We start from the raw sequence: 18,740 nt of genomic DNA on the forward strand, positions 1-18,740 counted from the left end.
GTTTCTGTAATACACATGATTTCCAGTGTACTATTTGTGACACTCATACTAATTACTTATGTTCCTACCTTTGACCTGTGAAACTGCCAGTATCAAATGTCTGCCAGTGTTGAATGGTATGGTTAAAGTTTGACTCCATTCTGTGCCGGAGACACACTTATAATGTATCTGTGAACCTGTTTGATTCTGTACCAGCTGATGTTGTGACTTCCTACAAGCCTCTTGAGCTGATGTTCAGAGAACGTTTGGTACGGTCTGATTAGAATATAAAGGGCACGTCTCCAAGAGGTTTGTTTCTGTTCTGTGTCACCCTGTTGATTTATGATTGACTATATCTGCTCTTCTCTTTTATTCACCTAAACATCCCCTTTAAAATTTATATAGGCAATGGTACAAACCATGAATGAATGAATGCGGTCTCTTCTGAATGGACAATAAGCACTCAGTGCGGGGAGTAAGCTAAGAAGAGTTTTTGTGAGAGTTAGGCATCCATGTGATTGTTGTGAAACGGTCTGCTAAAGTGACTGGGTCAGGGCTGACCTGGGGACAGTGTTAGTTTACCTCTCTATGACTGGGCCAGGGCTGACCTGGGGACAGTGTTAGTTTACCTCTCTATGACTGGGCCAGGGCTGACCTGGGGACAGTGTTAGTTTACCTCTCTATGACTGGGCCAGGGCTGACCTGGGGACAGTGTTGGTTTACCTCTCTATGACTGGGCCAGGGCTGACCTGGGGACACAGCGTTGGTTTACCTCTCTATGACTGGGCCAGGGCTGACCTGGGGACAGTGTTAGTTTACCTCTCTATGACTGGGCCAGGGCTGACCTGGGGACACAGCGTTGGTTTACCTCTCTATGACTGGGCCAGGGCTGACCTGGGGACAGTGTTAGTTTACCTCTCTATGACTGGGCCAGGGCTGACCTGGGGACAGTGTTAGTTTACCTCTCTATGACTGGGCCAGGGCTGACCTGGGGACAGTGTTAGTTTACCTCTCTATGACTGGGCCAGGGCTGACCTGGGGACACAGCGTTGGTTTTCTGCTCTATGACTGGGCCAGGGCTGACCTGGGGACACAGCGTTGGTTTACCTCTCTATGACTGGGCCAGGGCTGACCTGGGGACAGTGTTAGTTTACCTCTCTATGACTGGGTCAGGGCTGACCTGGGGACAGTGTTAGTTTACCTCTCTATGACTGGGTCAGGGCTGACCTGGGGACACAGCGTTGGTTTACCTCTCTATGACTGGGCCAGGGCTGACCTGGGGACAGTGTTAGTTTACCTCTCTATGACTGGGCCAGGGCTGACCTGGGGACAGTGTTAGTTTACCTCTCTATGACTGGGCCAGGGCTGACCTGGGGACAGTGTTAGTTTACCTCTCTATGACTGGGCCAGGGCTGACCTGGGGACACAGCGTTGGTTTACCTCTCTATGACTGGGCCAGGGCTGACCTGGGGACAGTGTTAGTTTACCTCTCTATGACTGGGCCAGGGCTGACCTGGGGACAGTGTTAGTTTACCTCTCTATGACTGGGCCAGGGCTGACCTGGGGACACAGCGTTGGTTTACCTCTCTATGACTGGGCCAGGGCTGACCTGGGGACACAGCGTTGGTTTACCTCTCTATGACTGGGCCAGGGCTGACCTGGGGACAGTGTTAGTTTACCTCTCTATGACTGGGCCAGGGCTGACCTGGGGACAGGTTTAGTTTAAGTCTCTATGACTGGGCCAGGGCTGACCTGGGGACACAGCGTTGGTTTACCTCTCTATGACTGGGCCAGGGCTGACCTGGGGACAGTGTTAGTTTACCTCTCTATGACTGGGCCAGGGCTGACCTGGTGACAGTGTTAGTTTACCTCTCTATGACTGGGCCAGGGCTGACCTGGGGACACAGTGTTAGTTTACCTCTCTATGACTGGGCCAGGGCTGACCTGGGGACACAGTGTTAGTTTACCTCTCTATGACTGGGCCAGGGCTGACCTGGGGACACAGCGTTGGTTTACCTCTCTATGACTGGGCCAGGGCTGACCTGGGGACACAGCGTTGGTTTACCTCTCTATGACTGGGCCAGGGCTGACCTGGGGACACAGTGTTAGTTTACCTCTCTATGACTGGGCCAGGGCTGACCTGGGGACACAGTGTTAGTTTACCTCTCTATGACTGGGCCAGGGCTGACCTGGGGACACAGCGTTGGTTTTCTGCTCTATGAGGCCAGGTGTGAGGAGACTGCAAGGGACAATTAATATGTTAAATATGGTTATTACCACCTGGGCTCCTCATTAACATGAATACATTTTTGTTTATTTATTTGTGTGTGAGAGAAAGTGTGTGTGTGTGTGTGGCGAGAAGAGTGTTTCTGAGTCTGTGTGTGGTGGGGAGTATTTGGGTCATTGTGTGTGAGAATAACTGTGTGTTTGTGTGTGTGTGCATGCATGTGTTCTGCCCAGGGATTTACATGTGTGTGTGCCTGTGTCACATGTTCCTGTTTGCCAGTCAGTCAAGGTGAAGCAGGCTGCCACATCACGTTACACACAAGGCTCTGCTCCTCTCCCCTAAGGCCCACCCACTATATGTCACAGAATTTATGTCACTGTCTGACAAGGATTTGTGCTACATGTAGGCCAGAAGTAGACCTGTTTAATCCAAATTATAAACTGGGTGGTTCCAGCCCTGAATGCTGATTGGCTGACAGCCGTGGTATATCAGACCGTATACCACGGGTATGACATTTATTTTTACTGCTCTAATTATGTTGGTAACCAGTTTATAATAACAATAAGGCACCTCGGGGGTTTGTGGTATATGACCAATATACCCGGCTACGGGCTGTTGTATATTGGCCAAATACCACACCCCCTCGTGCATTATTGCTTAATAATACCATCCTGTAGTTGGTAATGCCCTCCCTCCTTTCTGGTTTGATAATGTGATGAAGTCTGACACATCCATTCAGAGTAACATTGACATCTGAGCTAGACCACATGAATCCAGGTTACTTATGGTGTCTAATCCACACCATTCCCAAGAAAAGCTTTCTGGGGTTATACTGCCATCTTGTGCTATGCAATGAACATCTTTAGCTCTCACTATAAAGAACCTACTCTAAAACAGGGGCGTCAAACTCATTTTCCCTGTGGGCCGCATTCCATCTTCACCGAGGTCTGGAGGGCCGCACTTAAAATAGATTATTAATCCTAGCTGTCAATTTGCTAAAAAATTATTTATCCATCGCTTTTGGAATTTTCAATGCTTCCTGACTGTCTAGCTTTCCTTTCGAAAACTGTTAGCAAGCTGGACAGAGTGAAGAGACTATAAATATAGGTCCATTATCATTTCTACACCGTTTTCGAAAATGGTTTCAGTCATTTCAATGTCAATTGAGTTTTTGCAAAAAAAAATTTTTTAGGACATTTTACTCAAACCACCCACGGGCTGGATGGTTTGAGTAAATAGGCCTAGAGTTTGACATGTGCTCAAAAAAATCTAACTACATCAACATCAACCATTACAATGCTAAGAGTGTGCAAAGTTGTCATCAAGGCAAAGGATGGCTACTTTGAAGAATCTCAAATATAAAATACATTTAGTCTTGTTTAATACTTTTATGGTTACTACATGAGTCCATATGTGTTATTTCATAGTTTTGATGTCTTCACTATTATTCTACATTGTAGAAAATAGTAAAAATAAAGAAAAACCCAGGAATGAGTAGGTGTGTCCAAACTTTTGACTGGTACTGTATATCTTTTGTTTTACATCATATTGAGCTCATGTATACAGGACTGAACATAATGGATACAATATATTTGTTGTGTATCTCTGACTTGCTGTAGTGTGATAAGATCCTATGGAAACAGAAGTATCTGCCATTCTATTTCTCACAGAGGGTTAACCTTGTGAAAAGAGCTATATTTTCCTTGAGAAACATGAAACATAAACAGCTTCTAAAATGATTTTCCTCCAATGGAAACTGCATAAGAAGTAGAGGTGACCGTACTATCAACAGGCTAGATGACCACCATCAAGTCAAGTGCATCTGGTGAGGGGACGAGCAGCAGTCTTCCTTTGAAGCCCAAGAATGCATCCCAAATGGCACCCTATTCCCTACATAGTGCATTACACCCGTATGGGATTTGGTCAAAAGTAGTGCACTACATAGGGAATAGGGTGCCATTTGGGAAGAACACAGCTCTTTTACATCTCACAAGTTAAACTGGAGTAAATTACGTTTTTGAAAGTGTTCCAAAGTAAAATTCTTAATTCTTTGGTGAAAGTCCTATTCAGTCCAACTTTAAACATATCAGTCCGAAGTAGAAGTTAGAAACTGTTACCCCCTTTTTAAAAGAATGAGCTTGAGGTTGAAGAGAGGACTTTCCTCTCATCCTCTTCCTCTTTCCTTACTGATGATAGCAGGGTATGGCAGGACAACAGGATAGCTAATGCTAAAACTGTTTTGCTGTCCCTTCTGCTGACTGATCTGTATTCATTTATTAAAACAAACGTAACAGCAATGATTCAATGACAGAATCATTCATATAAATGTTTATTGTACAGTACAATTAAATAGCTAATTAATATATAATCAGTATAAACCTAACATAAGCTTCATGCAATGCAATGTCACTGATGAGAATATGCAGACATGTATGGTATTTACAGTTTTAGCCATTACAGATGGACGTACGGTGTGAGCTTTTTCTTCTAAAATTACATAACATTCACTACACCTTTCCTGCAGACAAATGACCAAATTGCCCTCTAGTGGCCTCATGGGTGGAATGTTATTAATATTTTTTATAATTTCATAATTAAATAAACATTATTTTACAACACACCAAAAATCTCACTGTTATGTTATATTTCAGTCTTCTGTGAAGTATATAAAGTATAATATTGGGATGCAAACTCAAAGTGTAATACATTTTAACTCTATATCTGACATGGTAAAGGTGTCTTCTTTTTTTAAAGCCCATAACCATGTGTATGAGATGTATACTTTTGTTTCAAAGTAGATTTGATTAAGACTACCAAGACATATTTCCAATAGAGCGCCAACGCTCTGATCATCAGGGTCTATCTCTGAATTCTCTAAATTAAGTTTATAGTTTCAGTCGCCTGTCAGAGGCCTTGTGTCCAGAGCTTAGGGTGTGAGATAACCAAACATGCCTGCTGGTCACTCTGACCCTTCACCCAAGCCTGACAGGTCAGAGCTGGAGGCATGGGAGACGGGCACACTGCCGCTGAGCTCCTATCCACAGCTCATGTCCAAGGGGTCACTTTGTGTCCCTATATAGTGGGGTCTGTAGGGTAGAGGTGGTGCTGCTGGTGCTGGTAAATGCTTTCCCCCTGCTGGCTACAGGTGAAGTATGTGTCTGGATGGAGTCATCATAACTGGCCCTGAGGCCTAACAGGTAGGTGGACATCATCCAGATCCAGAGAAAGGAAATCAGTTGGTGGAGTCACTCTCAATGTCTATACCTCCTACATAGCAGTCAAGGTTGAGGAGCTCAGGGTCAGAGTCAGTGCAGGAGGGGGCAGGCTTTTCTATACATATACACTGCAACAGTTCCTGGTCTACGGGACGCTGAGCACTCGGCATCCAATCAGATGTGTCCCAGTGATAGCCTATTCAGGGTGAAAATGTTATCAGTGAAAAACAAGCATCACAACTATGTAACAATGGTTCATATTTTGGCACAAATAAGCTGTGCTTCGCTGTGAATGAGATGTGATTTAGCTTTATAATTAGTACACAATTAGATTCTCTCAAAGTGTCTGTCTCCCCTTACACACAAATACAGACATGCATAGATCATCTCAGTAGTCTGTTACTGTGACCATTTTTACATTTACATTTAAGTCATTTAGCAGACGCTCTTATCCAGAGCGACTTACAAATTGGAAAGTTCATACATATTCATCCTGGTCCCCCCGTGGGAATTGAACCCACAACCCTGGCGTTGCAAGCGCCATGCTCTACCAACTGAGCCACACGGGACCATTGTTGGAGAATAGTCTGATAGGAGGTTTGGAGAATATAAACTGTGGATAATTATAGGATGTCCAATCTAAAAAACAATAGCTAAAATAATGTGTAGACTCTCCACTAAGAAAACCAATGGTCCAAACCTTATGTCTCTATCATAATCTGTTAAAAAGTTTACCCTTGTAGGATGGCCAAGATTAGGGTCACAGTAACTAAACTCATCATCTGTCTTCTCCAATCAGGAGGACATAAAACAACATAGAGGTAAGACACAGTTGAAGTCGGACGTTTACATACACCTTAGCCAAATACATTTAAACTCAGTTTTTCACAATTCCTGACATTTAATCCTAGTGAATATTTATAATGTTATTTCTAACTTCTGTTGACTCCAACATGGCGGATATTTCTTTGGCTGGATTGAGCGCCGTACTCAGATTATGCTTTTTCCGTATTTTTTGGGGGAAATCTGACACAGCGGTTGCATTAAGGAGAAGTCTATCTTTAATTCTGTGAATAACACTTGTATCTTTTATCAATGTTTATTATGGGGTATTTCTGGGATTTGATGTGGCTATCTGCAAAATCACCGGATGTTTTGGAATCAAAACATTACTGCACGTAACGCGCCAATGTAAACTGAGATTTTTGGATACAAATATGCACATTATCGAACAAAACATACATGTATTGTGTAACATGTTGTTCTATGAGTGTCATCTGATGAAGATCATTAAAGGTTAGTGATTAATTTTATCTATATTTCTGCTTTTTGTGACTCCTATCTTTGGCTGGAAAAATGGCTGTATGTTTTTTTGACTTGGCTCTGACCTAACATAATCATATGTTGTGCTTTCGCTGTAAAGCCTTTTTGAAATCGGACAGATGGGTAGATTAACAATAAGTTTCTTTCATTTGCTGTATTGGACTTGTTAATGTGTGAAAGTTACATATTTATAAAAAATATTTTTGAATTTCGCGCGCTGCCTTTTCAGCGGAATGTTGTCGAGGGGTTCCGCTAGCGGAACGCCTGCGCTAGAAAGGTTAACAAGAAATTTGTGGAGTGGTTGAAAAACGAGTTTTAATGACTCCAACATAAGTGTATGTAAACTTCCGACTTCAACTGTAGATATACATTTTGAGACATGACATTTTAATATACGCTTTTTTTAGTATACGCTATTAATGATACATTTCTCAAAAAAACAAGTGTATCTCTATGAAATGTCAACGGAGCACTGAGCGTACCGGAAGCTATTTATTTTCAAAGTCTTTTACATTTCATTTAATTTTCAACATATTCAAATAATGATTGATAGACAATTTCATTAAAAACATTATTTCAACGTCAACAAAACAAAGGAGATGATTGTGGACTTCAGGAAACAGCAGAGGGAGCACCCCCCTATCCACATCGACGGGACAGTAGTGGAGAGGGTAGTAAGTTTTAAGTTCCTCGGTGTACACATCACGGACAAACTGAATTGGTCCACCCACACAGACAGCGTGGTGAAGAAGGCGCAGCAGCGCCTCTTCAACCTCAGGAGGCTGAAGAAATTTGGCTTGTCACCAAAAGCACTTACAAACTTCTACAGATGCACAATCGAGAGCATCCTGTCGGGCTGTATCACCGCCTGGTACGGCAACTGCTCCGCCCACAACCGTAAGGCTCTCCAGAGGGTAGTGAGGTCTGCACAACGCATCACCGGGGGCAAACTACCTGCCCTCCAGGACACCTACACCACCCGATGTCACAGGAAGGCCATAAAGATCATCAAGGACAACAACCACCCGAGCCACTGCCTGTTCACCCCGCTATCATCCAGAAGGCGAGGTCAGTACAGGTGCATCAAAGCAGGGACCGAGAGACTGAAAAACAGCTTCTATCTCAAGGCCATCAGACTGTTAAACAGCCACCACTAACATTTAGTGGCCGCTGCCAACATACTGACTCAACTCCAGCCACTTTAATAATGGGAATTGATGGAAATGTATGTAAAAATGTATCACTAGCCACTTTAAACAATGCCACTTAATATAATGTTTACATACCCTACATTACTCATCTCATATGTATATACTGTACTCTATATCATCTACTGCATCTTGCCATCTTATGTAATACATGTATCACTAGCCACTTTAAACTATGCCACTTTATGTTTATATACCCTACATTACTCATCTCATATGTATATACTGTACTCTATACCATCTACTGCATCTTGCCTATGCCGTTCTGTACCATCACTCATTCATATATCTTTATGTACATATTATTTATCCCTTTACACTTGTGTGTATAAGGTAGTAGTTGTGGAATTTTTAGGTTAGATTACTCATTGGTTATTACTGCATTGTCGGAACTAGAAGCACAAGCATTTCGCTACACTCGCATTAACATCTGCTAACCATGTGTATGTGACAAATAGAATTTGATTTGATTTATTTCAAACTGAAGCTGGAATGACAACAAACTAGCTGCATTTTGTGTTTTTCTATTGACATTTCTTTGTATATATCCATAAAATGCTGATTCATGATTTCGACTGGCTGAGAAAAGCTGCCAGCCTGTCTGTATCGTCGCGGCACCACATTCATTACCATAGAACAGCTGGAGACTGAATTTCAATATTGAAACAAACAGCAAGGTTATTACACATCTCCGCGGTTGAAAAACAAATGCTAGTCTAAAAGAAATGGGAGATAATGTCTAGATACTTTTTAGAATGTAGATCTAGTATATAAAATGCCTGTCTGAGCTGATGAGACTGTGGATTGCGCAGTCAGACGGAACAGAGTAAATAGGCATTTTAACGTCATAGATTTAGCCGATGGTAACTTGTGGAATAGACACTGTCTGGAATGCATTTTTAACCAATCAGCATCAAGTATTAGACCCACCCGTTGTATAATTAAGCTTTTTGCGACCCACAGAAAAAACTTTGCAGACAACCACAGCATATAAAATCCTCAAAAGTCACTGTGAGAAGCTCTTGGTACGTATTATTGGATGTATTACGTTACAAAATCCAACTTTTAGGATACAATGTTAATGATATGTTAGAGAAAGACCTCACGGAGTGATTCAGAACATGAACAATCATATTTGTCTTGGTGAAATTCCATCACCAAACACGTTTTCACCCACTCTGTGCAGAGTGGGCGGACACCTAATAATTAGTGATTTCACAACATCATTGTGAAATCTCCTCTGTATTAAATCAGATTAGACACCCGCAGGCCTTCAGCAGCACATTCAACAGTAAGATGTTATAAAGGGTTTATTTACAAGCCAGCACATTGTTAAACGGTCCTTTTGGAGTACCATTCTGCATTCGCTACGGTAAGCTAACAGAGCATGAGAGGAGAGAAGACAAGCACATCACCTCTGGTGTTTTGAAGATCACAAGCCTAGTAATGACAGCTGAGAGAGAAATAAAATATTTCAAGTTTAAAATCAAGAGTTTATACTACAAAGAGACAAATTAACACCCATGGTAGTCAGTGTATTGGACTGATGCCTACTGAAGAGCATATACTGCATGTAAGGATGTAGACAGAACCACTGAGACCTAGTCAGAACCACTGGGACCTCGAGCCAGACCCACTGGGACCTCGAGCCAGAACCACTGGGACCTCGAGCCAGAACCACTTACAGCCAACATTACCTAATCTACTGACTCCCTAAACACAACTGCAGTGGCTTGCAAAAGTATTCACCCCCTTGGCACTTTTCCGATTTTGTTGCCTTACAATCTGGATTTTTGGGGGGTTTGTATCATTTGATTTACACAACATGCCTACCACTTTGAAGATGCAAAATGTGTTTTATTGTGAAACAAACAAATAACACAAAAAAACAACTTGAGCGTGCATAACTATTCACCCCATCAAAGTCAATACCTTGTAGCAATTACAGCTGCAAGTCTCTTGGGGTACGTCTCTATAAGCTTGGCACATCTAGCCACCGGGATTGTTGCCCATTCTTCAAGGCAAAACTGCTCCAGCTCCTTCAAGTTGGATGGGTTCCGCTGGTGTACAGCAATCTTTAAGTCATACCACAGGTTCTCAATTGGATTGAGGTCTGGGCTTTGACTAGGCCATTCCAAGACATTTACATGTTTCCCCTTAAACCACTGGAGTGTTGCTTTAAGCAATATACTTCGGGTCATTGTCCTGCTGGAAGGTGAACCTCCGTCCCAATCTCAAATCTCTGGAAGACAGGTAGAAGGTGTTTCCTAATAACATGCATTAGCCTGGATTCCAGCACTTACACTGTGATGGGCCATTGTCCTGCTGGAAGGTAAACCTCCGTCCAAATCTCTGGAAGACTGAAACATGTTTCCCTCAAGAATTTCCCTGTATTTAGCGCCATCCAGCATTCCTTCAATTCTGACCAGTTTCCCAGTCCCTGCCGATGAAAAACATCCCCACAGCATGATGCTGCCACCACCATGCTTCACTGTGGGGATGGTATTCTCGGGGTGATGAGAGGTGTTGGATTTGCTCCAGACAGTGTTTTCCTCGACGGCCAAAAAGCTCAATTTTAGTCGCATCTGACCCAGAGTACCTTCTTCCATATGTTTGGGGAGTCTCCCACATGCCTTTTGGCGAACAGCAAACGTGTTTGCTTATTTTTTTCTTTCAGCAATTACTTTTTTTATGGCCACTCTTCCATAAAGCCCAGCTCTGTGGAGTGTATGGCTTAAAGTGGTCCTATGGACAGATACTCCAATCTCCGGTGTGGAGCTTTGCAGCTCCTTCAGGGTTATCTTTGGTCTCTTTGTTGCCTCTCTGATTAATGCCCTCCTTGCCTGGTCCGTGAGTTTTGGTGGGCAGCCCTCTCTTGACAGGTTTGTTGTGGTGCCACATTATTTATATTTTTTAATAATGAATTTAATGGTGGGATGTTCAAAGTTTTGGATATTTTTTTATAACCCAACCCTGATCTGTACTTATCCACTACTTTCTCCCTGACCTGTTTGGAGAGCTCCATGGACTTCATGGTGCTGCTTGCTTGGTGGTGCGCCTTGCTTAGTGGTGTTGCAGACTCTGGGGCAGTTCGGAACAGGTGAATACGTACTGAGATCATGTGACACTTAAATAAAGTCCACCTGTGTGCAATCTAACTAATTATGTGACTTCAGAAGGTAATTGGTTGCACCAGATCTTATTTGGTGGCTTCACAGTAAAGGGGGTGATTACATATGCATGCACCACTTTTCCGTTTAAAAAAAAATATATATTTTTCACTTCACCAATTTGGCCTATTTTGTGTATGTCAATTACATGAAATCCAAATAAAAATCAATTTAAATTACAGGTTGTAATGCAACAAAATAGGAAAAACGCAACGGGGGATGAATACTTTTGCAAGGCATTGTATCTCCTGCCTCCCTGAACACAACTATCTCCTGAAACAACTAGTGTAGTATAAGATAGGAATGATACCTTATTTTCCACAGTAAATACTGTGTGATTGAAGTCCTATGAGGGCTAAGGAGGGAGTAACAAGAGAAATCTAACATTAGCACACAATAAATGTACCAAAAACTACATAGGGTTAATACTCCATTGAGTAATGGAGGTGGGAAAAAATAGATGGGAATTTAACCATATGTTTCAGAATAAACAAATGCTAATGGTATGTATTGGAACCACAGAAGCCACAAACTACACTTAACACAAGAGTTCAAGACAACACAAGGATGTGATATTACACTTACATCAGGAGACTATCAGGAGACTGTCAAACTATCAGGAGACTATCAGGAGACTGTCAAACTATCAGTACTGTACATGTAGATTGCCAGACTAACAGGAGACTATCAAGAGATTGTAAGACTATCAAGAGACTATTGGGCTACTTCCCACAACGTCAATGTAAATGACAACTTACACTGTGCCCCCTGTTAAACCCTGACCTGGGGCTGTGCATAGATTTAATCCAAACTGGAGTTGAGACTAGAGAAAAGGAGAGGAAGAAGGACAAGTGACATAAGAGAGAACACTCATTCAGAGGTATCATTACAGGTAGAAGGTGTTGCCTAATAACATGCATTAGCCTGGATTCCAGCACTTACACTGATGTCTCATCCTGTCATCTTGGACGAGTAACGAAACCTACCATTCTCATCTCCTGATCCTGACTGGTAGGAACAGAGTGACTCTGAGGCACTGCCACGGTTTTCCAGGTCTTTCCTAGATCTCTGAGTGGAGACCGGATCCAGCTCCACTACCTCTTCTGGCGGAGACAAAGATACAAATCACTTATTCATCCTTATGACCTTGCTGATGAAGACAAGATTGTTTGATTCACCATAAACACAAAGCTATCATACTGTACTATATGTAAAGCTACATCAAATGTGCAATTTAATTTTGTTGTTTACAATAAAAATACATGCACGTTATCAAAGTAAAGTTGATAGGTCAAAATGTGAAAACTATTAATGACAAAACAGTGTCTTCTCATTTCCTGCTCCCAGCCTCCAGTCATCTGCTCTCTCACCATCATAGTGGTAGTCCCAGCAGGGTTTCTGGATGGACTCCGTCTCTGAAGGGGTGTTGGAATGCAGGCGGCGTGGCAGGGTGGGAGCCACACTGCACACTGCCACCCCTCTCCTCAGCATGTGCACGGGGTCTGGGTCAGGGGTTCTGTGCTCTGTGGGTTCCACCAACCCAAGGCCTTCGCAGGAACCCTTGTTCAGGTTGTGGCGTGAGTTGCTGGGGTAACTAGGGGTGTAGGAGATGGGTCTAACTGGGATCTGTGGTGGAACGTCCAAGTAGACTGGGACTCCCCGGCTGGACTTGACCTCCAGGTAAGCTCTCCCAAAGAACTCTTTACCATCTTCATCCTTAAGGTTCAAAGTTCGAACGTCACAATTATTTGTCATATATTCAAAAATACAATCAATCACTTACTGACAACAGATATGATACCTCATATTCCTTAGATCCGTCCTGTTTGGCCCTCTTCCGGACGGCTACAAAGAGCAGAGACAGGCCGAAGATGGTGACCAGGAACAAGGCCAGTCCCAGGAGTTCCTCCAGGCCGATGGACCAGCTGGTGAACAGCAGCTCGTTCCTGACCAACACCTCGAGCTCACACTGGCGCCCAGCGAACCCCACCACGCAGCTACAGTTGAAGGAGCCGTAGGTGTTTACACACACACCTCCGTTAGAGCAGAGGCTCTCTGTCTGCATACACTCATTTACATCCCCAAGGCACCTGGGCAGAAGAACACCGTCCAGAGTCACATTCACATACAGCATCTATATGGAGTGTGTTCCAAATGGTCCCAATATAGTGCACTACTTTAGACCAGAGCTCTGTAGTGCACTATGTAGGGAATAGGGTGCCATTTGGGATGCATATATCCAGAACCTATATACAGTACATATTGCAGCTCTGGCACAGTGTGACATCATGGATGTGTCATACCAAACCCGGAGTGGAAGAAAGCGGGTTAGTGAGAGTAATGGATGTTTCTGCTTACCGTTCTCCCTGAAAACCCGGCTCGCACTCACACACAGCCCCATCCAGACTGTCGATACAATGTCCACTGTTTCTGCAGGGGTCATCTTTGCAGTACGGACCAACCGCACACCTGGAACATAGACACGCTTTTTAACTTCCCATACATCATCTATTTTCTACCAACAACAACAGCGCTATGAGAAACGTCCAACCCCACGGGATAGCAGACATGTGACTAACACTATAAGGTTCTATCTGCGCAAAGCATAGTTCAGAGAAAATGAGCATTAAAGTCTCAGAACTGTTTTGTAGTGATTTCTTCGTTCATAACCCATTAAGGTCCTCACCATAAAGGTACAGTGCTTTCAGAAAGTATTCACACCCCTTGACTTTTTACACATATTGTTGTGTTACAGCCATATTTGAGCCACTGGCCAACATACAATACCCCATAACGTGGAATTATGTTTTTTGAAAAATGAAAAGCTGAAATATCTTGAGTCAATAAGTATTTAACCCCTTTGTTATTGCAAGCCTAAATAAGTTCAGGAGTAAAAATGTGCCTAACAAGTCACATAACAAGTTGCATGGGCTCACTCTGTGTGCAATCACCTTTCAGCAGGACAATAACCTAAAACACAAGGCCAAATCTACATTGGAGTTGTTTACCAAGAAGACAGTGAATGTTCCTGAGTGGCCTAGTTACAGTTTTGACTTAAATATACTTGTATGGCAAGACTGAAAATGTATGTTCAGCAATTGTTGTCCGGACCTCTGGCAGTCTCTATGGAGGTGCCACAGGGTTCAAATCTCGGGCCGACTCTTTTCTCTGTATACATCAATGATGTCGCTCTTGCTGCTGGTGATTCTCTGATCCACCTCTACGCAGACGACACCATTCTGCATACTTCTGGCCCTTCTTTGAACACTGTGTTAACAACCCTCCAGGCGAGCTTCAATGCCATACAACTCTCCTTCCGTGGCCTCCAACTGCTCTTAAATGCAAGTAAAACTAAATGCATGCTCTTCAACCGATCGCTGCCCGCACCTGCCCGCCCATCCAGCAACACTACTCTGGACGGTTCTGACTTAGAATATGTGGACAACTACAAATACCTAGGTGTCTGGTTAGACTGTAAACTCTCCTTCCAGACTCACATTAAGCATCTCCAATCCAAAATTAAATCTAGAAAGGGCTTCCTATTTCACAACAAAGCATCCTTCACTCATGCTGCCAAACATATGCTCGTAAAACTGACTATCTTACCGATCCTCGACTTCGGCGATGCCATTTACAAAATAGCCTTCAGCACTCTACTCAGACTGCATCCAATTTGCTATCACAGCGCCATCCTTTTGTCACCAAAGCCCCATATACTACCCACCACTGCGACCTGTATGCTCTCGTTGGCTGGCCCTCGCTTCATATTCGTCGCCAAACCCACTGGCTCCAGGTCATCTATAAGTCTTTACTAGGTAAAGCTACGCCTTATCTCAGCTCACTGGTCACCATAGCAGCACCCACTCGTAGCATGCGCTCCAGCAGGTATATTTCACTGGTCACCCCCAAAGCCAATTCCTTCTTTGGCCGCCTTTCCTTTCAGTTCTCTGCTGCCAATGACTGGAAAGAATTGCAAAAATCACTGAAGCTGGAGACCCATATCTCCCTCTCTAACTTAAAGCATCAGCTGTCAGAGCAGCTCACAGATCATTGCACCTGTACATAGCCCATCTGTAAATAGCCCATCCAACTACCTCATCCCCAAATTGTTTTATTTTTTTTTGCTCCTTTGCACCCCAGTATCTCGACTTGCACATTCATCTGCTGCACACCTATCGCTCCAGTGTTAATTGCTAAATTGTAATTACTTCGCCACTACGGCCTATTTATTGCCTTACCTCCCTAATCTTACCTCATTTTCACACACTGTATATAGATTTTTTCTATTGTGTTATTGACTGTACGTTTGTTTATTCCATGTGTAACTCTGTGTTGTTGTTTGTGTCGCACTGCTTTGCTTTTTCTTGACCAGGTCGCAGTTGTAAATGAGAACTTGGTCTCAACTGTCCTACTTGGTTAAATAAAGGTGAAATAAAAAAATAAAAAGATCAACAACCAATGTGACAGCTTGAAGAGTGTTGAAATGAATAAATGGCAAAATGTTGTACAATTCCGGTGTGGAAAGACTTACCCAGAAAAACTCACAGCTGTAATCGCTGCCAAAGGGACTTCTACAAAGTATTGACTCAGGGGTGTGAATACTTATGTAAATGAGATATTTCTGTGTTGAACTGAGGTCTGTGCCCAGAGGGAAGGTTATATCTGGCACAGAATGTTAAAATAATTCACATTTCCATAGAGAAGTACAGACATTTAATGATTAAATAAAGAGAATAGCCTTCCTTCTTTCTAATCACATCAAATATATTAATTCATGTTCATCACACATTTCTTAAAGCGATAGCTCTCGAAAATGACAAATACACTATATCCTATGGATAACTAGCAGCATTGCTAAAGCTTAGCTCTGGATGAGTAAACTGATATGTGTGTCTGGTCTCTGACACCTAAAGTCAGTAAACTACTTGCTAGTTATAAAAAAATGTGGCAAGTTTGACATTTTTGTCAAAAATCTTCCTTGGAGGTTTTTGTATTGATATAGAACAAGACAAAAGCAGCAATGCCTCTCCTAAGGGCCTTAAACATGCCCTAAGGCACCTGTATTTATTAAGTGCTGGGAAAAAGAGGACCAGAACCTATGATATGAATAATCAAGGACTTGGGACTAGAACCTATGATATGAATAATCAAGGACTTGGGACTAGAACCTATGATATGAATAATCAAGGACTTGGGACTAGAACCTATGATATGAATAAACAAGGACTTGGGACTAGAACCCATGATATGAATAATCGAAGACCTGGGACTAGAACCCATGATATGAATAATCAAGAACTTGGAACTACAAGGTTCTACCTGTAAAATGTATAGTACGGAGTTAATGAGTATTTTTCAGAATTAGAACTATTTTGTGATGTCTTCCTCTTTCATGACTCAATAAGTATATGACCTTATATGTATATGACATACAGTTAATTTTGATTGGCAGCCCAGCATTGTGTGATATGATTGCAGCTATAACCTTAAAGCATCAAATTAAAAGGTGTTTGCGCACAAAGAACATTCTGATTTTTCAAAAAAAAATTCATTGTAAATTTACTTTAGAACAAATCTGACAGATCTCACATGTAAAGGACCACCTAATGAGCAACTCTATGTGAATAACTCATTTTTTACCAAGATGTCAAATAGAATCTCAAGGTCACGATTGGTTATGTCCCAACTGTCACCCTGTTCCCTATACAGTGCACTACTTTCAACCAGAACCCTAAGGGTCCTGGTCAAAAGTAGTGCACTACAAAGGAATAGGGTGCCAATTGGGACACATTTTCCAAATTTCAGTTCATAATGGGTAACTGCTCTATGTACCGTGGTCCTGAGTACTGTCCTCTACACTGGCAGTAAAAGTCCTGGTTGTCCAGCACACAGGTTCCTCCATACAGACAGGGGTTGGAGGAACAGGGGCTAGCTGTCACCTCACAGTGAGACCCCATGAACAAGTCACTGCATTTACAGAAGTAACCTGCAATAGAAACAAGTGTATAATGTACAAAATAATATATATAGGATAACAAGATGTTTGAGACCAATATGTTCTGTATAGACTGTGAATAGGACTGTATGGTGATTTATCTATGTCAATAAATGGTGTCTGTCTCCTACCTCCATGAGGCAGAGTGGAGCAGGTTCCTCCATTCACACAGGGCTGAGAGGAGCAGTCTGGGACAGGGAGGGCCCCACAGCCTGGTGCCACCCCCACCACCTCCTCTACTAGAACATGGGCCTGGGCCTCAGTGTCCAGGTTCAGATCATAGCCATTAAACCTGACAAAATAAAATCAACAGTTATTTAGTCATTTCACAAGCAAGTTTGTTACAAATCACGTTACAATTATTTATTTATTTTAACAAAAAGGTTGATAAAAGGGAGGGAAACATCAAATACCTGACTGCCTCCATACAACCCTGTAGATCACGACTGTGAGAGACTGGCAAACGCTGTGAGGCTGTCTTTGCTCCCCTCTGCTGGTCGGATTCAGAAACACCACCCAGAAACAGGCTTCCGTCCAGGTTGAGGGAGCGGAGTGTGCCTGGTGCCGTGCCCGAGGCCGTGTAGAGCTGATCCAGAACCAGCATGGCGTGGTTGCCGTTTACCTCAAGGGATACGGTGTGCCACTGGCCATCACTGACCTGGGCACTGTGGATAGAGACGATGCCTGGGCCACTGCCGTAGTCAAACTGGTACTGCAGCCTACCGTCCACTATCTGGGGGCAGGAGTGGGTACATAAAGATAGGAAATGGCTGTTAGGCCTGGGAATTGCCAGGGACCTCACGATACAATATTATCACGATACTTTGGTACCGATTCGATATGTATTGCGATTCTCACGATTCTATATACACTATATATACAAAAGTATGTGGACAAATTAGTGGACCTTCAAATTAGTGGATTTGGCTATTTCAGCCACACCCGTTGCTGACAGGTGTATACAATTGAGCACACAGCCATGCAATCTCCATATACAAACATTGGCAGTAGAATTGCCTTACTGAAAAGCTAAGAGACTTTTCAACATGGCACCGTCATAGAATGGCACTTTTCCAACAAGTCAGTCCCGGTCAACTGTATGTGCTGTTATTGAGAAGTGGAAACGTCTAGGAGCAACACAGCTCAGCCGTGAAGTGGTAGGCCACACAAGCTCACAGAACAGGACCGCCGAGTGCTGAAGTGCACGTAAAAATCTTCTGTCCTTAGTTGCAACACTCACTTCCGAGTTCCAAACTGCCTCTGGAAGAAACGTCAGCACAAGAACTGTTCACTGGGAACTTCATGAAATGGGTTTCCATTACTGAGCAGCCGCACACAATCCTAAGATAACCATGCGCAATGCCAAACGTTGGCTAGAGTGGTGTAAAGCTTGCCGCCATTGAACTCTGGAGCAGTGGAAACGCGTTCTCTGGAGTGATGATTTGCGCTTCACCATCTGGCAGTCTGACGGACAAATCTGTGTTTGGCGGATACCAGGAGAACCACCTGCCCGAATGCACAGTGCCAACTGTAACGTTTGGTGGAGGAGGAATAACAGTCTGGAGCTGTTTTTCATGGTTCGGGCTGAGCCCCTTAGATTCAGTGAAGGAAATCTTAACGCTA

General features: G+C 43.1%; 1 protein-coding gene and 1 non-coding gene across 2 annotated transcripts in view; both read right to left on the bottom strand.

The window, feature by feature from the left end:
- Positions 1-4,509: 4,509 nt before the first annotated feature.
- The window catches only part of fat1b (FAT atypical cadherin 1b), a 43,370-nt gene continuing 29,139 nt past the window's right edge, over positions 4,510-18,740 (bottom strand). Inside the window, exons 24-31 of the mRNA XM_071411433.1 lie at positions 17,531-17,850; positions 17,249-17,409; positions 16,955-17,108; positions 13,481-13,591; positions 12,924-13,212; positions 12,493-12,838; positions 12,109-12,225; positions 4,510-5,617 (exon numbers count right to left, since the gene is read on the bottom strand). Coding sequence (XP_071267534.1) covers positions 5,439-5,617; positions 12,109-12,225; positions 12,493-12,838; positions 12,924-13,212; positions 13,481-13,591; positions 16,955-17,108; positions 17,249-17,409; positions 17,531-17,850 — 1,677 coding nt within the window. The 3' untranslated portion in view covers positions 4,510-5,438. The remainder of the gene's footprint in view (positions 5,618-12,108; positions 12,226-12,492; positions 12,839-12,923; positions 13,213-13,480; positions 13,592-16,954; positions 17,109-17,248; positions 17,410-17,530; positions 17,851-18,740) is intronic.
- trnaa-ugc (transfer RNA alanine (anticodon UGC)) lies at positions 5,916-5,992 on the bottom strand. Its single transcript has one exon. It is a non-coding gene; the product is annotated as a tRNA-Ala (tRNA).

Source organism: Salvelinus alpinus, chromosome 7, assembly GCF_045679555.1.
Source record: "Salvelinus alpinus chromosome 7, SLU_Salpinus.1, whole genome shotgun sequence".
In the NCBI taxonomy this organism is placed as follows: Eukaryota; Metazoa; Chordata; class Actinopteri; order Salmoniformes; family Salmonidae; genus Salvelinus; species Salvelinus alpinus.